We start from the raw sequence: 27,177 nt of genomic DNA, 5'->3' as shown, positions 1-27,177 counted from the left end.
CACTGCTTCAACAGCAGGGGGAGTGAAGAAAAGAGGATTTATATTAAGACAACAACCAACAAGGACTAAATTGCACAGACTGGGTAAACAAATAAGTGTGGGAGTAGCTTGTTTATTGCGGCGGTTACTACCCCTAACCAATTAGGCTTGATACGTCACTTTTATGCAGCTCCAGCACTGCTGTCTACATCAATGGCTGGGGTGGAAGGAAATTAGAACCAAAAAGTTACCAATAAGGACCCTGACCTCAGCGGTCAGAGTAACAGATAAGTATGAGAAAAACAACTGTGAAAGCTTGCTGGGCAGACTGGATGGGCCGTTTGGTCTTCTGCCTTCATTTCTATGTTTCTATGTAAGATTTTATTTTAAAAAATGGTACTGTATAATCAATCTAATGGTTTCTCTGAGATAAACTTATTTTCTCTTCTAGTTTTTAGTGTGCAGGCCACCAGCCTACAATACTGGTCACTAGCTCTCCTTTTTTTTTTTTTTTTTTTTACCTTCAATTAAAATATAATCATGTCTTTTCCTAAGCTGGCTTCTAAAAAAAAAACAAAACCCAACTTAGAGTGTTTTAATGTTAATGTGCTTCTGAATGTGCCAACACATAAGTGTTGTAAACTGACTTTGTTTCAAGTCATCTAAAATGCAACCTGCCTTTTGTCCTGCAACCAAAAGTGGAAGGCAAGGGGGAAATGGGACCTCGCCCACCAGACCTTTCCTGCCTTTTGCTAACACTACTACCTTCTCTGAATCTTTTCCAGCCTCAATGAGGATCCCTTCTACATTTTTGGGACTTTAAGATTTAGTGTACAATTGCAGCAAAGAGATGCTTTGCTTGAAGCACCCTTACCGGCTTACGCTGAGATTACGTCGGTGGCGGACAATGGGCAGCGATTCCTTGTTGGAACAGCTACGTGATTGCGTATCGGAAGAGCAGGTCTTTCAGCTGGTAGGGAAGAACAAAGCCAAGCTCTCCGCGAAACATGTGGGCTGTGCCGTGAACGTGCTGTGGCAGTTTCAGAAAGAAAAGCCGACCCTGTTGAGAACTACCGACTGTGTCAGGAGCCACCCAGAGTTCCTTGCTCTTCGCATTTTAGCTGAGAATAAAATTGATTTTATGGATGATGATGCCCTTGTGGATATGCTGTATAACACATTGAGGTAATGGCAAGTAAGAAGCACTAGTCACTGTCATGTCATTCTGTGCTGCTCTCCATAGTCTCAGTATGTGGGGGAGAGAGGTTGAGGGTCTTTCTCACCATTCTGTGTTTGTGTTCACTCTTGTGCTGAGATTTCTGAATGAAGTGATTTTCACGCACAAACACAGCAGTTTGAGTTGTTCAGTACTCAGCTCTGGTACCTGATCCAAACAGAAATAATGGCCAGTGTAGGGTGTCCTATGAAATTATGGGCCTTGAGTTGACCGGTAGTCTGGGTTGATTAGAGAGTTCATGTAATTCAGAAAATGGTAAATAACGTTAAAACAGAAATGTTGAAATGGCAATAGAATAGCACAGCTCACCCTGAGATGCGGTCCAGTGAGAGAGAGAAAGCAGAAATCCCCTCTACTCCTATGGCAGGCATTATCAGCATTACTGTGGGCATTAATGTGTGATAAGAGTGTCTCATTATGGGGCACGTCTGAGGGAATGCTGTGCAATTGTGTTAAGGGGCTCTGTGAGCCTTGCTCCACATTGTATCCTTTCTCCTCCCGCTCAATGTGCATCTCCTTTACTCCCCTTCCCTTCAGAGCAGGGCTTTAGCCCTCTGTGTTGAGGTCCACATTCTCAGCTAAGACGGACCTTACATTTGGTGCTGATTACAGCGCGATTGGGAGGAAGACTCTGCTGGGCCGGTTGGCTTGTTTGACTTCAAAGTGGCTGGCCTTAGGCCATTGTTTAATTTCAACATCTTCTACTGAAAAACAATTGCAAAATTGTTTTGGATGCTAGGGGCCCCCCTCCACTTTCTACCCCTTCCTGGGTGCCATGTTATGAAGATGATCAAACATGATAAGACTTTCGTCTCCTATCAACCTCACCAACCATGTCATTGTACTAGGACAACCCTCCTTTGTCTGAGATACTCTAGGTGACGTTTATCTGTTTGGGTTGTATGATTTTTTTTTTTTTTTAATTATCTAATGTTTCTCTGTCCTCATTTTATTTTATTTTATTTTAAGGTTTAATGTGGAGCACCATGATTCGCTGGTGGAACAGCTGTTAGTAGAAGGTTGGCGAAGGTTGGCCAGGCAAGTACAGGGATCTGACTACTCTGCTAAGTCTTTATCTGCAGCCGTCGCTCATTACAGTCTTCATTCTTTGTGTTTCTCTGATTTAGCATTTTTATTTTTTTTAAACCCAGCAGTGTCAGCCTACTCCCTTGTGCTTCCAGCTACATTGGAACCAGTCCCTGTTGGGCTGTCATGCCATAAGCCTTTGTTTGCCCATGGCTTTGGTATTTCCCTTATCTTTGTAACCCACCCACCTAACCCATAGGGAGTCACAGGACATGTTTTCTTCAGAACCCAGTAATGTATATTGTACCCTGAATCTGAAGCAAACAGGAAGATATTCTGTCAAAGCCAGATGGCACAATCAAAACAAGACAGACCTGTCGCCTTTGTACAAGGATATTTTTATTTGCACAAAATTGTAGTAATTAAAAGAGCCCAACTCTGAGTTTCGCACACTGGCTGCATCAGGGGCTGAAATATATTGAGAATACAAATTTAATAAGCAAACAAATAAATAATATAAAAGACAGGATGTACATAAACAATTAATAAAAACATAAAATAGGAATAGAAACTAGTATGCACATAAAAATCAAAATTCACAACTAACTCATAATTAAATACATAGAGATACATAGAGATATATGTGACCACATATAAAAAACATGGAAAAACATAATTAACTACATATAAAAACTAATAATAAAAAATAAATAATAGATATGAATTAAATCAAGCGAATAGTAATAAAATGAAATGAAGGGGTGCCAAATAACGATACCTTATATTCAAGAACTTCTATTGATTCTTATTTGAAAAATGTCATCTAATCAATAAATAAGATCATAATTAGATACATGAAAATACATAAATACCCATGTATAAAAACACATATGACCACATTAAAAAAAATAAAATATATATAAATCAAGTCAATAATAGTAATGGTTAAATGGAGGTGGGCAAAAGATGGTACCTTATAAAGAATAAGGAGCTACTATCAGTGCTTTTCTTATAGGAAGTTGTTGAAAATGGTTTCTGGTCAATAAACAAAGTCTATATTGAAACTTTTTTTTTTTTTTTAAACAGAAAGCTAAGATATATAGACTATCAATCAATGAGTATTTGTAGAGGAAATCAAAATGACCGCAATGCCAGTAACAGAACAAACCGCAGTATAAAGACAAAAAAGATCGAGATGGATAACAAAAAATATTTTCCTAGCGTGTAGCAGATGGACTCAGGACCAATGGGTATAGTGTGCTCCTGATAGCAGTTGGAGACGGAATCAGATTTCAATCTGACGTCAGCACTACATATACCCGTGCAAGAAGCACTGCTCTTCAGTATTCCTCCGTCTCCTTAGCAGTTTGGGACTATATACACGCTTGCACAGTGTTAGAATATCCAAACCAAAGAAGAAAATTCCGAAACAAAGAAGAAATAATCTTACCTCTACAGACAAGCCCCGCTCTCCTGCGGTGATATCTAAGGGTCCCTCCCCCAGTCGAGAATTCCTGAGGTGATTTCCGAGATCTCTCAGAGGTAAGCTTCGGTCCAGTAGCCGGTTCCCGGCGTGGACTTAGCCCCCAGGAACGGGAGTGACTGAGAGGCAGCGGGTGCAATACCGAGCGCGGCGGTGAAGGTACTTTTCCCTCTCCCCCCACAGCCGGAGACCGCCCGGGCCGAGACCGGGAAACGCCGAGACAATAAAATAAAATAAAATGGAGCCAGTTGGCATCCCTTGCTCTTTGCTCCTGCTGAAAGAATTGGCCCCACATCATGAAGGGGCAGATATCCCTGCAACAGACAGCACTATCCCTTTCTTGTTTGGGTAGTCTTCTGAGTTACTTGGCCTGAGGTTTCTATTGAAAGTGGCACTTCAGCTTTGCCCATTGAAAAGTTAGGCAGATTAAATTGTCCATGCACTATAATAAAATTATATACTTGCAAATGGAAAAATTAACTTTCTAGCCAAATTATTATCCATAATTTAGGGCTTGGAGCATGCTTTGATCATGTTCCTTTCTTGGTCATCGGTGCTGCATCCAGCTCAATTGATTAGAGAATGTGTGTGCCGTCTGAAGCTCTGATGCACTCAGGGCGAACTATAGAGCGAATAGATGCATTCAAAAGCTATTTTTCCCCTGTGTGGGTTCCTGTTGCTGTATTTTAGCACTATGCCCCTTTGGGGGTGTTTGTGTGTGTGTGGGGGGGTACTTCATCTCTGTCCAACTTAGCAAATACTTCATATGTGTCCAATTTAGCAAGTCACATAAAAATAAGTTTACATCCTCTTAATTTGCCTGATGATCTAGGGAGAACTTTGAAGAGGAGTAATAGATTGGAGTTTCATTAAGCTAGAGAGCTCAGAATGCTTGCTGTATATATGTAAAGCCAATTAATATTTCAAGCTCTTAAAAACAGGAGAGTACACCAATCACTCTTTAGCAGGGAAAATCCACTCTAAAGGTTCTCTTCTCCACCACATCTTCAGAATCACTGCTGCTTATAGAGATGATCTTCATTTCCCTTTCTCTTCACTGGTTCTCCTTTTGTACCCAATCCAAAATATTTTCCTATTGATAAGCAGGCTGAATTAGCCATGCTGTCTGGGTCATCCCTCCAGGCAGCTCGAGGTGGAAACTTTCTCTCCAGATAAACAGAACATTGCTCTGTGCACTGCACGGCAGTTCCCGCATGACTGCCCCACTGTCCTCAAATCCGGAGCACGACTCAGATCGGTGCATAGGACACGACGCAGTATGATGCATGATGCAAGCGGACATGCGTAGCTCGATGCAAGCCTGACCATTATACTGTTGCATGCTGGACTGACGCATGCATTGAAGGGGAAGTCCCCTTCAATGCAGAAGGTGAAAGACAAATCACACTACTTTGTGTCGACGCACTCGTCAAGAAAGAAGCATGCTCACAACAGAACAAATGCCAGGATAGGAGCTCTTAAGCATGTGGTGTCCTGACCCTCAGATAGTTTTCACCCCAAGTGAGCTCAAGGAATTAGACACCTCTGATATAGACATCATGCAGGTCTCTGAGGACTCATCTACCTCCTCTGCAAGCGGTAGTGTCCATACAGGTTTTTCCACAGTCTCTAAATGTAAACAGAGACAACCTCAGCTCCAAGAACAGTTGGTGAAGAGACGAAAGTCTCACTATGAAGACCAGGGCCAATCTCAACATGTCAGGGGCTTGTCAATTCTGCTGGTGGCGATACCTTCCTCCAAGACTAGGAAGATTATTCAGTCAGGAAAAGAGGGAGATGCATCTCTGCCTCTGCAGAAAAAGAAATATTCTCCTTCCCAACCTCAGGTAGGTGGCGCAGCCTCTCAAGCCATGTCTCAAATATCAAATATACTTCAATCCTTTGCTGCATCTCTACTGACTAGTCACCTCCCTATGGCCACCTTCTAGTCCCTCAGAAGAAGCTTTGTCGTCACGATCACTCCCTTCTTCTCCTCCATGGGAGTTTGAATTGGAGGAGGATGACAATCGTGACCTAAGTCCAACAGCCTTGGAACCTAACAAGGAACCTGTAGATTCCCCTCCAAACTTCACCAGATACGTCGACTGGAATATGATCAACCCCCCCCCCCCCCCCGATGAGCAGCCAGAGCCATCCTTGCCCCCAGAAGACCTATCTTATTCTAAATTCATTGAAAAAGTGGGCGCCTTCTTAAAGGTTAAAACCAAAAAGCTGCCGATCCAAGGTTGGAGGTTCACGAGATTCTTAAAATCTTTGACGTTCCATCGGAACTGACTGCACTCCCTTCTCATGTGGTCCTGGATGCAGTAATGGACAAGTCATGGGAGACTCCCTTCTCAGGTCCATCCATTTCGTGGAAATCAGACCTAAAATATAGGATGTGCAAGCCCTCGCATTATGAACCAGTACAGCTGCCTCATGCATCAGTGGTGGTTGAATTGGCCATGAAAAGATATTATACTCCAATTCACCTCCCAGTAAGGATAATAAATGTTAAGCACTACGCCATTTTTTCTGGGGCTTATGTCCAGGGATACAAGAACACTTAGATTTTTGTAGAAAGCATAATTTTTTATTGATCAATATAAGTATTCTTGGGAGATGCTAATGCCATGCCTCTGACAAACGGACCACCAGCATCTCATCGTATACAGGAAGTGATCATTCTTTTATAGATAACATACAATATTGTATTGGGTTAAAAGATTCTAGTGTGCGTGACTGCCTTAGAGAATAATTTACATTGGTTGTCATGTCAACAGCATGATAAGATCACCCCTAGCTACCCCTAAGTATTTCTCCAAGGTGGGGCCCATTTACCATCACTCTTTGGATAGTCTTGTGTTCTGTTAGAATCTTGCTGGTCAGGATAATTAACACATCTGAAGTTGTGTTTACAGATACTCCTGAGAATAGTGCCTTGTATTGTGACAGGATAGCCTGAAGTTCCCGTAGTTGGCTTCTGTTTTGTTTGACCCTATGATTAGGCGTCACCTTATGGAGCCAGCTTGACTACCTGTCCAGATGTCCTAGGAATTCTGCAAGTCATTCTCAGCAAGTCACTTTGAGGTCACATAGGCTATGAGAGCAGAGGATTCTGGGGCGGTTACCGTTCTTCATGTTGGTTTTCTGTTCAGGCACACTCATCATACATACCTGGATGACTTCAGCAAGAAGGTGTTTCAGAATGTGATGCTTAATGCCAAGACACAGCAGCATCAGTTCTAAAACACACAAAATCTCTATGAAAGTCTACAGAGGTTGAAGTCGAAAGGTAGTCTGTCAACTGATGACCAACCACAGAACCAAGTGATAGCGGACATGGAGGAGGATTTATGCCATCTGCTTCACACAATCTATGAGGCGTTTGAGAATCAGCTAGGATATCGGCAGCATCAATAGCAGCCAGAAGAATTGCCTGGCTGAGGGCCAGAGCAAACTGGAGTGACGTACATGAAAAACTGGCAGATCTTCCTTGCAAAGGGGATAATTTGTTTGGTGATAGACTTTGAAGACTGTATCACAGCTCAAAGTACGAAGCGCAGTGGTCTCCTCACGTCAGCAACGGAGCAGTCTTCCGCAAGAAGATTCTACCAAACCTATAAAAAATCCTTCTACCAAAGGCGACGCTTTAGACATTTGCTTCCTACAGATCTCCACCCTATCAACCACAGAGGCAACAGCATCAGCAAACTTGGGCAAGGGGAACACAAGAACTCAACGGAGTCAGAAACAACCGCAGAACAACAATCAGAAACCACAACAGTCTTTTTTTATGTCAACTCGCCCACAGCTACAGTTGGCAATAGACGAACCCCCATAACATTGGATCGATGGGTCCTCAGTGTCATGCGGCATGGATACAGTCTGAATGTCAGGAAGATTCCCATGGTGCCCCACCTTGTACCGGCTTTCTGGAACAAGGCAGGCATTTTGCTTCTCCAACAGGAAGTTCAGTAGTTACTCAAACAGGCAATCTAAGTGATACCTCGACAACAGCACAGTTGAGGATTCTAATCTCAATACTTCCTCATCCCAAAAAAGAACGGAGGATTATGGCCAATCTTGGACCTACGAGCCCTCAACAATTTCATTCTAAGAGAAAAGTTCAAGATGACATCTCTCAAATCCATTCTGCCTTTTCTGCAACCCAACGACTGGATGTGCTCCTTAGATCTCAAGGATGCATATTCCCACATCCCGATGCACCCGTCCTTCTGGTACTACCTTTATTTTCAAGTAAATGCTCAACACTACCACTACAAAGTTCTTCCTTTTGGCCTGTCATTGGCACCCAGAGTGTTCATGAAATGCCTAGCTGTAGCTGTGGTTCACCTACGCAGAAAGGGGATAAAAGTTTTTCCCTATCTGGACAATTGGCTGCTAGTAGCTTCAAATTCTAAAATGTTCCGCTCACACCTAACACAGATGATAACCTGCATGGGGAATCTGGGATTTGTCATCAACTATGAAAATGTCCAATCTACACCCCACTCAAATCCTTCAATTTATAGGGGCAGTCATAAACACCAAAATTTGCAAAGCTTTTCTTCCATTAGACATGGTTCAGTGTGCTGCGGCAGTCAAAAAAGCAAACAGAATGTTGGGAATTATTAGAAAAGGAATGATGAATAAAACGGAAAATGTCATAATGCCTCTGTATCGCTCCATGGTGAGACCGCACCTTGAATACTGTGTACAATTCTGGTCGCCGCATCTCAAAAAAGATATAATTGCGATGGAGAAGGTACAGAGAAGGACTACCAAAATGATAAGGGGAATGGAACAACTCCCCTATGAGGAAAGACTAAAGAGGTTAGGACTTTTTAGCTTGGAGAAGAGACGACTGAGGGGGGATATGATAGAGGTGTTTAAAATTATGAAAGGTCTAGAACGGGTAGATGTGAATCGGTTATTTACTCTTTCGGATAGTAGAAAGACTAGGGGGCACTCCATGAAGTTAGCATGGGGCACATTTAAAACTAATCGGAGAAAGTTCTTTTTTACTCAACGCACAATTAAACTCTGGAATTTGTTGCCAGAGAATGTGGTTCGTGCAGTTAGTATAGCTTTGTTTAAAAAAGGATTGGATAAGTTCTTGGAGGAGAAGTCCATTACCTGCTATTAAGTTCACTTAGAGAATAGCCACTGCCATTAGCAATGGTTACATGGAATAGACTTAGTTTTTGGGTACTTGCCAGGTTCTTATGGCCTGGATTGGCCACTGTTGGAAACAGGATGCTGGGCTTGATGGACCCTTGGTCTGACCCAGTATGGCATTTTCTTATGTTCTTATGTTCTTATGTTCTTATGTTCTTATGTTCTTAGTCAGAGTTCGAACTTTTCGTGAGCTAGCCTACGTGCTACGGAGCCAGTCACATCACCCAGCTTGTCAGATACTCACTATCTTGGGACATATGGCAGCAGCAATATATATTGCTCCACATACCCACCTTCATATGCGATGACTACAGTGGGGACTCGAGACTCAGTGGTCTTAGCACAACCACCCGATATCATCACAGGTGGTCATGACTCAGTCGATGATCTTGGACTTGAATTGGTGGTTATCTCCCAGAGTCCTAGAGTCAGGAGCACTGTTTTGAACCCCGATGCATCAGATTGTAATGATGACGGACGTATCCACAAGGGGTTGGGGTGCACACGTGCTACACCTGAAAATGCAGAGAACTTGGTCTCCCAAGGAAAAAACTACAAATTAGCCTTCGAGAGTTGAGAGCCATAAGAAAAGCTGTCTATACGTTCTCCCATCTCGTGGGAAAGAGGGTAATGGTCTACACCGACAATCAAGTGGCCATGTTTTATTTAAACAAAGAAGGCGGGTCCGGTTCCTGGATGCTTTTCAGGGAGTCAGTGCTAATCCTAGAATGGGCACTAGCTCATGCCATTCAATTGCAGGCGACCTACTTTCCAGGTATCAAGAACACAGAAGCCAACAGGCTCAGCAGAATTTTTCACCTCTGTGAGTGGACACTGCCTCAGGATGTAGCAGATGTATATTGTTCAGGAAGTGGGGGATACCCTGCATGGACCTTTTTGCAACAGAGTTAAATGCAAAATTGCTGAATTTTTTGCTCTCTTTACCCAAGCAGGCGCAGAATCGCTCAGGATGCATTTCTGATCCCATGGGATACCCTCTGATACATCTGATAGGTCGAGTAGTTCAAAAATGCATCACAGAAAAGTCAGATCTCATCCTCATTGCACTGGCATGGTCCAGGCAGCCATGGTATGCCTATCTCATTCAACACTCAGTTCAGCTGCCAATACCTCTGGGAAACAGGGCGGATCTGCTGTCACAGGAAGAGGGCACACTCCTTCATCCAATGCAAGACTTTCTACATCTGATGGCTTGGAGGTTGAAAGGGAAGTGTTGAGTCACCTCCCTCTCCTGACTGAAATTCAGAACATTATAATTTCCTCCAGGAAGCCATCCATTATGCTGGCAAATGGCATAGATCACTGGTGTGCAACAGTGTCAATAGACCCATTTGGATGCTTCCTGGAACAATTGCTACAATACCTGTATTTGCCATATTCTTCTGGCCTGGCAGTGTCATCCATCAGAGAGCACCTCAGCGCCATAGTGGCGTATCATTCTTCCATGCAGGGAAACTCAATCTCCATGCAACTGTTGGTGTCTCGTTTCATGAAGGGCGCTCTAAAACTCCATCCCCCAGTTTCAATGCCGGCAATTCCTTGGGATATCAATCTGGTGTTAGAAAAACGTATGCTTCTGCCCTTTGAACTGAAGCAAACCGCTTCCATGAAATTCTTGACATGGAAAGTGGTGTTCCTAGTAGCGATAACTTCAGCAAAGGTGAGTTAGTGAAATTCAGGCACTAGTCCACTATCCATCTTATTTACAATTCTACCATGACAAGGTCACCTTGCAAACCCATCCATCCTTCCTCCCAAAAGTGGTTTATGTGTTTCATCTGAATCAAACAATCTCTTTACTGACCACCTTTCCAAAACCACATGCAACAGACAGGGAAAGGATTCTTCGTATTCTGGGTTGTAAGAGAGTCCTGGCATACTACAAACAGAGGACTCGTTCGCCTAACCGACATTCCCAACTCTTTCTCTTCTTCATCCCAAATGCTCCAGGGTTGCCCATAGCCAAGAGAATATTAGCCAACTGGTTATCTCAATGTATTCATTTCTTCTACTCATCTCCACCAAAATGCTTTGAATCGAAGGTTAAAGGCACATCAGCTCAGAGTGATGACAACTTCTATAGGCCATCTTTGTGACGTGCCAGTTCAAGAAATATGTAAAGTGGCAACTTGGTCCTGTCTACAAACCTTCACATCTCATTACTGCCTTCAACAACAAACAAGATCAGATGCAGCTATGGGGCAGGTGATACTTCACTATGCCTTTGCACATAGAGCTGTCCACCATTGGGCAAGTTTTTGCACACTGAACATCTGCAGCATGACAACAGGAAAGAATGTCACCTTCCAACATAGGCAACAGTATGCTTAATCTACCCTTAGCTGGGGACTCCCAGACAGCATGGCTAATTCAGCCTGCTTATCAACAGAAAAAAGCAAGTTTGCTTATGTAAATGGTGTTTTCCTTAGATAACAGGATGAATTAGCCATTTGTTCCTGCCCGCCTCACTGGACAGTCTCTCATCCTTTCTATCTGCTCTTACTCATTTTTCTGTTGGTTGCTCGTCCATGCTTTCTTAATAACGGAGGGCAGTGGGGCAGTCATGTGGGAATCGCCACACAGGTGCACAGAGCAAGGCTCTGTATATCTGGAGAGAAAGTTTCTGCCTCGAGCCGCCTGGAGGGTCGTCCTAGATAGCATGGCTAATTCATCCTGCTATCTACGGAAAACACTATTTACAGTTAGAAAACTTGCTTTTCCTCCATGCTTTCAAAGCTTGTCATGCCTATGCTGCTGCATAGCATTTGTACCATCATTTCCCACAATTTCAGCTCTTCTGCACAAGCCTTCCTTCTTACTGTTCTTTGCATTCATGACTATAAGCATTTGTTCCCTCTCTTTACCCTACCCCCGAGCTTCCTTGCAGCTCTGCACCTTGCTAAACCCCAAATCTCTTCGTCGTCCTCAGCTTCTCTCCCTTCAGCAGAGCCCTTGTGTCTTGTCATCGGGGCAACGATTATGGTAACCTCTCTTTTCTGGTCCTTGTCTCCTAATCCTTCTACATCCCCGTACATAAGTTACTGCAAGCAGTCATCTCAACATGTTGCTATGGCAGTTTTCTCTTCTGCATGTCTGTTTCTCCCATTGTACCTATGGATCTATCACTCAAATGTAGAATAGTAACTTATTTTAATTGGAATGTCTTGACATAGGTGATTATATTTAAATATTTACAATTCTGCTTTGCTTATTACTTTCATAGGTTTGACTTGACAAGTCTGTCTAAATTTGCTGTATGTCTGACTGATCAACAGATGTACTGTAGCCCTTTGATGGGTAAAATAGCAGATATTGTGAGCAGAAAACTGGATGCACTGCAGGATATAAGGTAATTGCACACCAATCATAGGAGATATAAAGTGTGACACTCATGAGCCTAGTCACTACAGCATGGTAAGCTTAATAGCAGGTGTTAATGTAGCTGTGCTAAACTTCATGACCCCAATATGACTGATAATACAGGTTGCAGTATTTAATCTTTAATTTCTGCCACATTTGCAACTTAAAATAGATGCAAATGAAGGCAGGGAAGCAGGGAAATGTGTATGATGACATCCGGGGCACACTGTATTATTTATTTATTTATTTAAACATTTTTATAGACCGCGGAACATTGAGAACATCACCTCGGTTTACAATGAAACAAGGGGAAAAAAAGCTATCAATCAGGCATTACAAAAGGGAACTGAGAGCACAAAATCAAACTGATTAGCCTTTAATGTAGGAATTTTACCTACATCTCTGGAGGTTTAGGTAAAGGTTTTTGGGCTGAATTTGAAGCATTAACAGTAAAATAAAACTGTCTGCATTAACTCTACACATGCTCAGAAGCCCAGTTTCCAAGCTTGAAGTTAACTTTACTTCCATTTTAACTTCAATAATTAGAGGTGGAAGTTTATTTATTTATTTGATTTCTATGCGCTTATTCACAGCCCAAAGCAGCTTAGAAAGAAATTTAAAGTCACAATGTATTAGCACAAAAATAGAACAATACAGATGTAGCACATAAACAAAATAAAACTTCAACATAAAGCAGCCACTGATAACTCCAGTTCAGCATATCACATTGTGAAAGCTATTTTAAGTGTCAAATGCAAAGCAAAATAAATACGTCTTAAGCAGCTTCTTAAAGTTAAGTTTTAACTTGTACCTCCTAAGAACATAAGTAGTTGCCAATCTGGGTCAGACCGAGGGTCCGTCAAGCCCACATCCTGTTCCAATAGTGTACCTGGCAAGTACCCAAACATTAAATACTGTAGATCCCATGCCACTATTGCCAGAACAAGCAGTGACTATTCCCTAAGTCAGCTTGACTAATAGAAGTTTATGGACTTCTCCAGGAACTTGTCCAAACCTTTTTTTAAACCCAGCAAAGCTAACTGCCATAATTACATACTCTGGCAATGAATTCCAGAGCTTAATTGTGTGTTGAGTGTGAGAGATTTTTTTCTGATTTGTTTTAAATATGCTACTTGCTAACTTCATGGAGTGCTCCCCTAGTCCTTTTATTATTTGAAAGAATAAACAACCGATTCACATTTATCCTTTCTAGTCCTCTCATGATTTTGTATACCTCCATCATAGTTCTTCTCAGCCAGCTCTTCTCCAAGTTGAACAGCTCTAACCTCTTGAGCCTTTCCTCATAGGGGATCTGTTCCATCCCCTTTATCATTTTGGTTGCCCTTCTCTGTACCTTCTCTAGTGCATCTATATCTTTTGAGATGCGGCAACCAGAATGGAGTGATACAGTGGCATTATGACATTCTTCATTTTATTCACCTTTCCTAATAATTCCTAACATTGCTTTTTTGACAACCGCAGCTCACTGAGCCAAAGCTTTTGGTATATTGTCCACTATGATGCCTAGCAATGCTCCCTCCAAGAAGTGACTAGGGGTGTGCACATTTTTTTTCGAGTGAGCAACAATTTTTTTAAACCAACAATTTTTGAGCACCAGTATTAGTGTTGCATTTCTGCATATAGCACAATGAAAAATTTATGTGAGCAACCATGTAAAACGTGAGTGACACTCTGAAATGTATGAGCAATTGCTCATGTGCTCAGCCTAGAGGGAGCTATGGCACCTAGATCTTTTTGCTGGGTCTTAACCTCTAACATGAACCCTAACATTGTGTAACTACAGCATGAGTTATTTTCCCCTATATGCATTGCCTTGCACTTGTCCACCTTAAATTTCATTTACCATTTGGAACCCAATCTTCCAGTCTCGCATGTTTCTCCTGCAATTTATCATTATCTGCTTGTGATTTAACTACTCTGAATAATTTTGTGATGTCATCAAGTTTGATCACCTCACTCATCCTTCCCCTTTCCAGGTCATTTATAAATATATTAAAAAGCACTGGTCGGGTGGGGGGGGGGGCTGCGCCCGCCCAATATGGTGGCATGGCAGATGGATGTGCATGCGAGAGAGCTCCCGATACCCATGGCACACATTTGTTATTAATCCTGCTTCCCGACATATAAAAGATGGTAAAGACCCTCCAAGGCAGTCACTACCGGTGATGTGGTCAGACCAAAGAAAACTATATGAAAAGTGACCACAGAAAATCAAGTTATCTTGGAGGAATTAGCAACAGACAACGAGTCGCTGGGAGAGACAGGCATGTCAGTTGACTTGCTTGATGCAGTAAGAGGAGGGGATGAGTAAAATCAGATCCCAGAGGTCAGGTGATGCGGTGAACCTGGATGGGTGTCTGAATTCGGGCTCCGGCTGCTGCCCTTGAATTATCGGCATTATTTAAAGCTCCTGTGCTAGAACTGGGGGGGGGGGGGGGGGGGGGGGAATATTATATGGACAGACTTATAACTAGATCTTCGAAGGTAATGTCCACCAGATTCACGAAACAAGAAAAAGAGAAACCTCAACTGTCTGAATCCAAAATGGCTGCTGCAAAAGAAGATGCTTGCCTGACTCCAATCAAAGATGTGAACATCACAACCTTGACAGAAGCGGTAGTGCAAGCATTGAGTAGCCGGTTTGATGTGATCTCCGCTCAGATTTCAGTGGTGCAGATCATGATTGTGGGCTTTGGATCGCAACTGGATGTGCTGGAAGGGAAAGTCGGAGTGGTGGAGGATGACTCAACTTCCGTTGCAGTGAAAATACAAAACCTTGAAAAGCTCATTATGGAGCAGTCTGAGAAACTTGATCTGGAGAACTGCTCCTGTTGCAACAATTTGTGGGCGGTAGGAATCCCTGAATCGTTGGAGGAGCGACAATTAAAATCACTTTTGGAAACGGGCCTGTCTGCAGAATTGGATTTTCTGGTGATCAGCGGGCCTATCATCATTGAGCGTGCTCAATGATGGTGGCAGGAAGAGTCAGGCTGCGAGTGGTAATATTTAAATTACTCAATTTCGCACAAAAAGTGGAGATGCTGCAACTCTACCATAAAAGTAAAGAGTTATGGATATGTAATCAGTGAGTTTTATTGTTCCAGGATTACTCGCCCAAGGTCTCTCTAGAAGGAAAGAATTTGCGTCGATATGTGTGGCTCTAAACACGTGTTGCTCTACCTGACCAGAATGCATATTTGGTTCCAAAATAAGACTCTTTGAAATGGTGGCCGATGCGAAAATCTTTGTGGAGTCCTTACCGAAGTCCAGGGAATGAAGATGCTAGTGCAGTAGACATGGTGAAAGATCTGGAAAAATATGTCGGAAAAATAAAATTCCGATGCACTACAAGGGATTAATGACTCTGAATTCACACTATTGGGGTTGAGTTCTGCTGTTCTTTTGAGACTTTCTTAGTGTAAATTTTCAAGGTTCTCAGCGCTTATGCTGGCAGACACAAATAGCAGCAGACACTAAGGGATTTCTTTATTTAGATTCATTGCATAATTTGCTCAGCTTGCGTTAGATATGACAACCCGGACATACATAGTTTCGTTAATAACTTCAGCTAGGGATGTATTACAAGATAGTGGAGCGGCTGATCAGAAGAAGGAACATACTGTGTTAATAATTAAGATTAAGTTCTTTACTGTTGGGGGCAGCACCTGACCGCAACTATTCATGATCTTGGCCTTCTATTCTTGGAAGGTGTTCTACTTGGGGGGGGGGGGGCGGTTATATTTTTCTTTGGGGATGTATTAGGAAGTGGTAGGAGAGCAGAAGGGGAGGAAGGAAGTGGGGCTACTTTTGGCTATGTGAACATAAGTGGTAAGTAGTTTTTCAGTGTTTGAACCACAAGATGTATGTCTTTGGTGGTAACCAATCTTGGAATACTTACTATCCCGATACTGAGAGGAGATTGGGCCTCGACCTGGGACAGCCGATCTCCTTGGAGTGGCATGGCTCTTTTTCTTTTATTGGGCGAATGAGATTAGGGATGGGGACCCCCACTGAGTGCATAACTTGGAGTGTGGCAGGGTTAGGGACCCCAGTCAAACGGGAGAAATTGTTAGTGTAATTAAAAAACAAGGGAAATATATTTTTCCAAGAAACACATATGCTGGATAGGAAGCATAAGCAGCTTCAGCGTAACTGGGTTTCACAGGTGTTCTCTGCAAATTACCACTAAAAGATGCAGGGTGACGATTCTGATTAATAAAAACATGTTCTTTCAAATGGATCAAGTGAAAGTGTTTCCTGAGGTAAGATTTGGTGAGGGGCAAACTATTTGGGGAGGGGGGGGGGGGGGGCCATTTACTCACCTAATGTATATCAGCATAATGTATATCAGCATAACTTTTTCACGGGTCTAATTTCTAGTTTACATGATTTGGGCCCAGCTCCTATTATTATGGGTGGGGATTTTAATTTCACAGTGGATCCCAACATGAATAGATGCCCCAGCGTAAATTAATTGAAGGCTAATGTGAATAAAGGAGTTAATTTGGTATGTTCCACTCTGAACCTTTTTGATATTTGGTGGACTCTCCCTTGGAGGACTCTCCACCCAGGGGAGAAAGATTTCACTCACTATGCGAGAGCACATGCAGCTAAATCTCGCATAGACTATGTCTTGGTTCCTGAGGATCTTTTCCACCATATATCAAAATCTACGATTGGCCCTTTGGTCATATCGGATCACTGACATGCTACTGATGCAATTAATAGCAGTGGCTATTCCCTAAGTCAACTTGATTATTAGCAATTAATGGACTTCCCCTCCAAGAACTTATCCAAACCTTTTTTGAACCCAGCTACACTAACTGCACTAACCACATCCTCTGGCAATAAATTCCAGAGCTTTATTGTGCGTTGAGTGAAAAAGAATTTTCTCCAATTAGTCTTAAATGTGCTACTTGCTAACTTCATGGAATGCAGCCTAGTCCTTCTATTATTTGAAAGTGTAAATAACTGAGTCACATCTACTTGTTCAAGACTTCTCATGATCTTAAAGACCTCTATCATATCCCCCCTCAGCCGTCTCTTCTCCAAGCTGAATAGCCCTAACCTCTTCAGCCTTTCCTCATAGGGGAGCTGTTCCATCCCCTTTATCATTTTGGTTGCCCTTCTCTGTACCTTCTCCATCGCAACTAACATTAGGAGGCTGCTCCTGGCTATAGAAAAGAGTGTGTTTACTAAGCTCCATAACCCGCTGATAATTAGTTTTGATGCGGAGAAGGCCTTCGACAAGGTCTCCTGGTCCTTCCTGCAGTATATGCTAGAGGCCTTTGGATTTTGGGGCTATATATTGGCGGATGCCCATGTGGTTGAACAATGACATCTGCCATTTCTTTTCCAAAAATGACCGAAATGTAGAGTATGAGATACAAAATGCACAACATCAAGAGAAACCCCATCTTGTACTGGAAAACAGCAAAAGCTGTTATGCGAGGGGAAATAATTAGCTTTGTCTCATCTAAGTGTAAGGCCCTAAACCAAACTATTATAGATCTCACTAAGCATCTGAGTAAATATAAACAGTGTTTCAGTGATACAGGACAAGTAAAATGGCAGGAGGAATTTCTCTCAGTTCAGAAAATGTTAAATGACGCTTTTCATCAATGGGCTATAAATTCCTTGTTAGCATTGAAACATAAATTGTATAGATATGGTAATAAATCAGGCAGGTTACTTGCGAATTTAGTCCGAGCATAGAGGGGTTCTGTGCATATCAAAGGTATAAAAAATGATACGGGAGAGTGGCACACAGATACAAAGGGGATAGAGAGCATTTTTGAGGACTTTTACCGTAGACTATACTCTGCTGAGCCAGAGGATCTGGCGTTTTGGGGGAAATTTATGTCCCTGCTAGTGTTGACAAAAGTGGGGGGAGTAGGATTGCAGAAATTAAATCAACCAATCACCTCAGGGGAGGTAGCGACAGTCATTGGGGAGCTTCAGTCCTTTAAATCCCCAGGTCCAGATGGCCTACATGCTCTATTTTACAAAGTGTTGGTGGGACAAGTGCAAGAGCCACTCACCGAACTTTTCAGTTTCATGATTCAAGTTGGGAAGATGCCAGAATCATCTCAGGCGGCTGTGGCAATTGTTTTGCCTAAGCCAGAGAAGGATGATAAGAACATAAGAAATTACCATGCTGGGTTAGACCAAGGGCCCATCAAGCCCAGCATCCTGTTTCCAACAGAGGCCAAACCAGGCCACAAGAACCTGGCAATTACCCAAACACTAAGAAGATCCCATGCTACTGATGCAATTAATAGCAGTGGCTATTCCCTAAGTCAACTTGATTATTAGCAGTTAATGGACTCTCCTCCAAGAACTTATCCAAATCTTTTTTGAATCCAGCTACATTAATTGCACTAACCACATCGTCTGGCAACAAATTCCAGAGCTTTATTGTGCGTTGAGTGAAAAAGAATTTTCTCCAATTAGACTTAAATGTGCTACTTGCTAACTTCATGGAATGCCCCCTAGTCCTTCTATTATTCGAAAGTGTAAATAACTGAGTCACATCTACTTGTTAAAGACCTCTCATGATCTTAAAGACCTCTATCATATCCCCCCTCAGCCGTCTCTTCTCCAAGCTGAATAGCCCTAACCTCTTCAGCCTTTCCTCATAGGGGAGCTGTTCCATCCCCTTTACCATTTTGGTTGCTCTTCTCTGTACCTTCTCCATCGCAACTATATCTTTTTTGAGATGCGGCGACCAGAATTGTACACGGTATTCAAGGTGCGGTCTCACCATGGAGCGATATAGAGGCATTATGACATTTTCTGTTTTATTAACCACTCTCTTCCTAACAATTCCTAACATTCTGTTTACTTTTTTGACTGCTGCAGCACACTGAGCCGACGATGTCAAAGTATTGTCCACTATGATGCCTAGATCTTTTTCCTGGGTGGTAGCTCCTAATATGTAACCTAACATCATGTAACTACAGCAAGGTTTATTTTTCCCTATATGCAACACCTTGCACTTGTCCACATTAAATTTCATCTGCCACTTGGATACCCAATCTTCCAGTCTTGCAAGGTCCTCCTGTAATGTATCACAGTCTGCTTGTGATTTAACTACTCTGAATAATTTTGTATCATCCGCAAATTTGATAATTCGATAGATCCTGGGTGTCCTACTTCTTATCACCCAATCTCATTGCTTAACTTAGACATAAAAATATTCGCTAAACTCCTTGCCTTCCTTAATATCCCCGGAACAGTCAGGCTTTGTGGTTGGAAGGCAATCTAATGCTAACATTAGGAGACTGCTCCTGGCTATAGAAAAGAGTGTGTTTACTAAGCTCCATAACCCGCTGAAAATTAGTTTTGATGCGGAGAAGACCTTCGACAAGGTCTCTTGGTCCTTCCTGCAGTATATGCTAGAGGCCTTTGGTTTTTGGGGCTATATATTGGATGCGAGTTTTATATTCAAATCCCCTGGCTTTTATATAGGTGACAGGGATCCTGTCGGAGGCATTTTCCTTATATCACAGAACCAGACAGGGGTGCTCCTTATCACCTTTGTTGTTTAACGCTTGAACCGCTGATACGGCGAATCTGACAAGAGGAGAGCATTATGGGAATATCTTTTGGTCCAACTGACTCTAAAATCATGCAGTTTGTGGATGATATACTGATGACTTTATCTGAGGCACAATCTTCCCTTTTGCAAGTGTTGAGGTTGATTAAACACATTGAAATCTTCGGTTCAGTCTGCTGCGGCAGTCAAAAAAGCAAACAATGTTGGGAATTATTAGAAAGGGAATGGTGAATAAAACGGAAAATGTCATAATGCCTCTGTATTGCTCCATAGTGAGGCCGTACCTTGAATACTGTGTACAATTCTGGTTGCTGCATCTCAAAAAAGATATAGTTGTGATAGAGAAAGGTACAGAGAAGGGCGACCAAAATGATAAAGGGGATGGAACAGCTCTCCTATGAGGAAAGACTAAAGAGGTTAGGGCTGTTCAGCTTGGAGAAGAGATGGCTGATGGGGGGATATGATAGAGGTGTTTAAGATCATGAGAGGTCTAGAACGGGTAAATGTGAATCGGTTATTTACTCTTTCAGATAATGGAGTAAGGGGCACTTCATGAAGTTAGCATGTGGCACATTTAAAACTAATCAGAGAAAGTTCTTTTTCACTCAACGCACAATTAAACTCTGGAATTTGTTGCCAGAGGATGTGGTTAGTGCAGTTAGTGTAGCTGGGTTTAAAAAAGGATTGGATAAGTTCTTGGAGGAGAAGTCCAAGTTCTTGGAGGAGAAGTCCATTAAATCCATTGATCCATTAAAGGAAAAATCCAAAAGGCGATTTTTAGAGATTTGGAGCCCATTTTTCTCTGTGGTACCTAGGAACTTGCATAACTCTATGATGTTCTTGAATTTGAAATGAGAGAGAAATTAGGACAAGGTTAGAGGGGTATTACGAACCTGAAGAATGTGAGTTTTGCTAAACTAGGGTGATAGGGGTATGGTTATTTCTTAGATTGTCAGATAATGAGTACTCTTGCTAAGGGATGGTAAGGAGGTTGTAGTGGTTCCAACTTGGAAGTAGTGGGGGTGGGGATAAGTACAAGTTGTGTTTTCTGTATGTGAAGTTGCCATGTCTATATAGCAGAGCTGTTGATTATTGTGCAATACGAAAAATCCAATAAAGATACTGAAAAAATAATAGGATCCCAGCTAAACGCCAGCCTAGACGTTAAGCTAGTGATAGTGCAAATATCAAATCTAGTGGCCATGGTAGCTGAAAACAATATCAGGCTGGATAGCTTTCAGGAGGAGTGGAGGGGGCTACTGCTCTCCTGGGCAGGCAGAATAGGGGTAATAAAGATGAACATACTAACTAGGCTGATGTATCTGTTCCAGCATGTCCCATGCTCATTGCCTAGGGACTTTTTCTCAGCCCTGGAGAATTAAATTTCAGTATTTATTTGGCAGGGAAGGGTGTCCAGAATTAAACTGGCCCATTGTACCGGTCCAAGGAGGCAGAGTGCATGGGTCTTCATAATTTATTGGGATATTACTGGGCTGCCAGACTGAGCTGTCTGAAAGTCTGGCTGGGGGGAGACTCCAAATTGGCATTGTTGTCATTGGAGAGGGGGCAACATAGAGTCCGGATTTGGCTATATTACTTTTTCTTCCCCACACATCACTGCTAGTTAGGAAGGCGGCTAGATCTTATCCTCAGATTGCACACCCGCTTCGGGTTTGGAGAGAAGTGTGTCGATGCATGCAGCTACTGGGGGAGGGGAGCATTATCTCATGTCTCCCTGGTCTGGCGCAACCCTAGCCTTTCCATTCACATATTTAATGCAGAGGCGCAGGACTGGTGGGCTCTGTGCCTTAGACATGTAGGGCAATTATGGGACAAAGATGGGTGTTTATCTTTGAGCAATTGTATGAGGACTTTGGGGTAAGACCGGAGTCCTGTCAACTGCATAAGCAGTTGAAGGAAGTGATTCTTAAGTTGGGGTGTACTGGTTGGGCAAGAAGAGTGCCCATAGCCTTTGAATTAGTGTTTATGGATAAGGCTCTCAAGAAGAAAATCTCTGTAATATATAAGACAATCAGGATGTGGGGGAAACACTACTTCCATTAATGGATAGATGGAATGATGATTTAGGGCTTGAGCTAGATTGGGTGGCTTGGAAGAAGATCTGGAAGAGAGCTTTCAAACTATCTGCAGCTGCAGAGTGGAACTCCTTGCATAGGGCCTACAGATATGCGATATATTTTACGAGATTTTCTCCCACATCATCTAGATTATGTTGATGAGGATGTGGTCAAGAGGGCATATGTGGTGGTCTTGCCTATACACTCAAGCCTTGTGGAAGGAAGTACAGGGGGAAATTTAAAAAATTTTGGCCCAGGATGTTTAGCTGTCGGTTACTATGTCTCCGTGGAGAACCCACCAGACAGTGCCTCAAAAAATACCAATGCATGCAGCAGATTTTACCATAACAGCTATGTGAAAATCCATACCTTTACTCATGCATTGGTGCAATCAACTGAGACAGAGAGCTCTTGTGGAAAAGCTTACTTTATCGATAAAACACAAGTCATCTTTGTGTGAAAAGATTTGGAGCCCTTACTGGGCATCTACTTTAGTGTCATAAACTGGGATGGTTTTGAGGTTAGATGCATATTTATGCTGGGAAAGTAGGAAATTATTCTGGCAGCATGTTGTGGAGTTAACCTCTGCCAGAGATTCTTGTTATGATTTATATTACTTGTACCATTCATACCAACCGGCTTGTATAACTTGGTGAACTGTAGTATGCTTTTTCTGATGAATATGTTTGTCCATTGGTTAAATAAACAGTTTAAAAAAAACAAAAAACACTGGTCCAAGTACAGATCCCTGAGGCATTCTACTGTTTACCTTTTTCCACTGTGAAAACTGTCCATTCAATCCATCTCTCTGTTTCCTGTCTTTTAACCAGTTTGCAATCCACAAAAGTACATTGCCTGCTATCCCATGACTTTTATTTTTCTCAAGAGTCTCTCACGGGGGACTTTGTCAAACGCCTTCTGAAAATACACTACATCTACTGGCTTACCTTTATCCATATGTTTGTTCACCCCTTCAAAAAAAATGTAGCAGATTTGTGAGGCCAGACTTCCCTTGGGTAAATCCATGTTGGCTGTGTCCCATTAAACCAATGGTCCCCAACCCTGTCCTGGGGGCCCACCAGCCAGTCAGGTTTTCAGGATATCCACAATAAATATGCATGACAGAAAATTTGCATGCACTGCCTCCATAACATATAAATTTTCTCTCATGCATATTCATTATGGATATCCTGAAAATCCGACTGGCTGGTGGGCCCCCAGGACAGGGTTGGGGACCACTGCATTAAACCATGCCTTTCTATATGTTCTGTGATTTTGTTCTTTAGAATAGTTTCCATGATTTTTCCCAGCACTGAAGTCAGGCTCACAAGTCTATAGTTTCCCAGATCACCTCTGGAGCCCTTCATAAATATCGGGGTTACATTGGCCACCTTCTAGTCTTCAGATACAATGGATGATTTTAGTGATAGGTTGCAAATTACTAATCACTGAATTGTAAAGGCTTTCCAATTTAAGGAATCCAGATCTGGGTCCCTACACCTAGAAAGGCTGAGTAAGGGGCCTCTGCATCAGTCATTTACCGGAGAGTTTAACAACCTGCCTACTTTAATCTCCCAACCCCTAAAGCACCTCAACAATCAACCAACCCATCCACTGTGCCCGCAAACCCACTGAAGCACCCCTCTAATAACCCCAACATACTAATGCACCAACTGAGACCCTTGACTCGCTAACACCCTGCTGTATCCCTAAATTTAGTACAGCACTGAACTCCTAACACAGTAATGTTCCCCATTTACACCTTAAACCTGGTATTTCCTAGCATGTAGCCAGATGAATTCAGGATCAATGGGTTATGCTCCCCTGCCAGCAGATGGTGACGGAGTCATATTTGAAAGCTGATGTCACCCTACATACACTCCTGCAGTGACCTCAGCTCTTCTTTATTTCTCTGTTTCCAGCAGATAGTGGATGTACCTATCCCTATGGGAATTGCTGTACTTTTTGGTAGGAGAAATTCTACATTTAAATTGGAGTAAAAATTGAGCTCTGCTCTTCTACGGTGATACCTTAAGGTCCTTCCCACAGTTGAGAATTCCTGAGGCAATTTCCAAGATCCTTCAGAGGTGTGCCTTGGACCGGTAGCCGGTTCCCGGCGTGGACTTTGCTGCTTAAGCAGCTGAAAGGCAACGGGTGCAGAAAGCTGAGCACGGCGGTGATGGTCAAAGCCCTCTCCCCCTGCAGCTGGAGACCGTCTCTGTTCTCAGCTGGTAAGCGCTGAGACGTTTGAAGGGCTTTCGATAACACTTCCTCCAATCTCCTTGCTTGGCGAGCCATACTGACGACGTTCCCGATTCTGTTGGGGTAAGGGGAAGTGGGCTTCTGAGCGGGTTGAGCTGCTGCCCCCCAGTGGGCTAGGTCCTGCTTTAGGCTTGGTTGGCACACTGCATGGTAGGCCGCGGCAGTGCCATCTTGCGCGTATCTTTGTGTGTGCAGTATTACCCTCCATAGAACGTCTGTACGCACAGTGTGTCGGCTCTGTGTGTATAACCTACTAAGCGCTGAATACAGGTAAAGCCGGGCGCATGGGCTGTGTTTGCACCTCGCCACATCCCACCTAGGTGCTGTAAATCTGTGTACATAAAATTTTAAGTGCAAGCCGCTGCCTTTCTCTACACTGCTTGTCATATTAGGGCTTCACAGTCTGACCTGGATTCCAACTTATGTCAGCACTGTGAGGAAGCCCAGGGGGAGTTGGCCTCCCTGGACTTTACTAAGCCCGCTTTTCCCGTTCAGAGGATGGGTTAGCCATAGCCTTAACTGGAAGTACCCCGGATCTGAGTACCCCCATGACTGGGTCATCCATGGGAGAGAGAAATTCATCAGTGCCAACCCCAGTACCTCCTGGGCTAGGCATGGACTCTGCCTTCTCTTGGGTGGAATTTTCCAGGGCCTTCAAGCCTTTGTACAGGTGTAGTCTGTTACCTCACATGCCCCTGTCCAGATGGAACCTCAGCCGGTAAGCCCTTCCTCTCCCAGTCCTATCAGCAGACCTTGAGGCATGCTTCGCCTCATCAAGGGTATCCCTGGTAGGGACCTGGACGGCACAGACAAAGATGAGGTTACGGATTCCTTGGAAGATGTGGAAATTCCCCTTGGCTTAGAACCGTATTGGACCATGTTACGGTTTTTCCAAAGAGATGAATTGCCGGCCCTGATTTCCCAGACCCTGAAGATGCTGGGAGTCCCTGGGGGGGACTCTATGACCGAACCAAAGAAGAATCCCATTCTGGTTTCCCTACGTAAAGCCTCTTGCTGGAAGCCATCCAGGAGTTGATTGATCTGGAATGGGATGCCTCAGAAGCAAGTTTTAAAGGGGACGAGCATTAGAAGCTCTATACCCACTGGATCCAACAGTGAGAGAGCGTTTGTGTTTCCCTAAAGTAGATGCGCTGGTCTGTGCCATGTCTAAGTGAACAACTATCCCAATGAATGTAGGAGCGGTCTTAAAGGATGTGCACGATAGACAGATGGAGACCATCCTTAAACAGGCCTTTAACGCAGTAGCAATGAACTTACAGATTGCTTCTTGTTGTGCCCTGGTAGTTTGTTCGTGCCTACTCCTCTCTCAGGAGGTGGATGACTCTGGGTGAATTACTGAACGATTATGGAACCTGCTGTGGCCTTCTTAGCTGATGCGGGCTTGGATCTAGGCCTCAGTGGTGGTGGTGGCCAGAAGACAGTTATGACTATGGAATTGGTCAGCAATTGCAACCTCCAAGGCAAATCTTACAAAGATGCCCTTTAAAGGATCACTCCTTTTCGGAAGTGAATTGGAAAAGCTGGCCAGTAAATGGGGCGAATCTCCAGTTTCCTGGCTACCAGAAGATAAGAGAAAGCAGTCACAGCGCCCCTCGCCTATGAGGGGTTGATCCAGGGGCCCCCAATGCTTTCGCCCCTACAGAAACTTGACATTTCAGAGGTCTCGGCCCTTTGGGGATTCTCAGTCCTTTCGTAGTCGACAGCCCAAGAGAGAGAGACAGGCTTGGGTTCAGGTTCGTCCCGACCCTCCCAAGAAATTTTGCCGACCAACATCAGAACAAGGAGATAGGAGGTCGACTGTCCCTCTTCTTCCAGCGGTGGGTCAAGATCACTTTGACAAATGGGTACTGGAAGTTATACGAGAAGGATATGCGCTGGAATTTCACAGCACTCCTCAACTGGTTCATGATGCCTCTTTGCCACTCCCAGCACAAGAAGCAGGCAGTGGAGACTACTGTTTTAAGGCTCCTCAGGATGAGGGCTATAATCTCCGTATCTGCACCCCAGGAAAATACGGGGTGTTATTCAATCTATTTCTTCGTACCCAAGAAGGAAGTTTCCTTTCGCCCCATCCTGGACCTCAAGAGTATCAACTGACATCTACAAGTGAATTATTTCCACATGGAAACCCTACATTCTGTGATAATGGCCATACGATCGGGAGAATTCTTAACCTCCCTGGACTTATCCGAGGCCTACCTACATATTCTATTCTGTCAAGAACATCAACATTTCCTATACTTTGCGGTACTGGGTCGCCATTATCAGTTCCAGGCACTGCCCTTTGGCCTAGCCACTGCCCCCAAAACATTTCCCAAGATTATGGTGGTAGTAGTGGCACCGTTGAAAAGAGGGAATCCTGTGCACCCATACTTGGACGACTGGTTGATCCAGGCCAAGTCCATGGAAGAGAGTCTCCGGGTGACAAACAGGTTGACCTCCTTGCTTCAAGAATTCGGCTGGGTCGTAAACCTGGAGAAAAGCAGTCTCAAGCCCTCCCAGTCCTTGGAATATCTGGGAATCCGGTTTGACACCAAGCAGGGCAGGTCTTCCAACCACGCGGATAAGGAAGTTGATGACCCAACTGCGTCAGTTGATGAGCACAATATGCCTGATGGTGTGGCGCTATCTCCAAGTTCTTGGTTTGATGGCGGCAACACTGGAAGTAGTGCCATGGACGAGGGCACACATTTGACCACTTCAATGCTCACTACTATCATGTTGGAACCCGCAGTCTTAAGACTATTCGATTCGCCTTCAATTAACGATAGGAGTATGCTCTCGGCTCCAGTGGTGGCTGCAGGAAGCTCATCTGAGCAGGGGTGTACCCTTGTCCTCCCCAAACTGGCTGGTCCTCACAACAGATGCGAGTCTTTGGGGCTGGGGAGCTCACTGTCAGGAACTGATGGCCTTGGGATGTTGGCCCGAGGAAGAGGACCTCTTGAACATC

General features: G+C 43.5%; 1 protein-coding gene across 1 annotated transcript in view; it reads left to right on the top strand.

Moving 5' to 3' along the window:
* The first annotated feature begins 818 nt into the window (after nt 1-818).
* LOC115093644 (FAST kinase domain-containing protein 1, mitochondrial-like) overlaps nt 819-27,177 on the top strand; it is a 128,008-nt gene continuing 101,649 nt past the window's right edge. Inside the window, 3 exon segments of the mRNA XM_029605684.1 lie at nt 819-1,164; nt 2,186-2,254; nt 12,151-12,276. Coding sequence (XP_029461544.1) covers nt 830-1,164; nt 2,186-2,254; nt 12,151-12,276 — 530 coding nt within the window. The 5' untranslated portion in view covers nt 819-829.

Source organism: Rhinatrema bivittatum, chromosome 6 (assembly GCF_901001135.1).
Source record: "Rhinatrema bivittatum chromosome 6, aRhiBiv1.1, whole genome shotgun sequence".
NCBI lineage: Eukaryota > Metazoa > Chordata > Amphibia > Gymnophiona > Rhinatrematidae > Rhinatrema > Rhinatrema bivittatum.
This window is presented reverse-complemented; position numbering and strand designations above follow the sequence as displayed.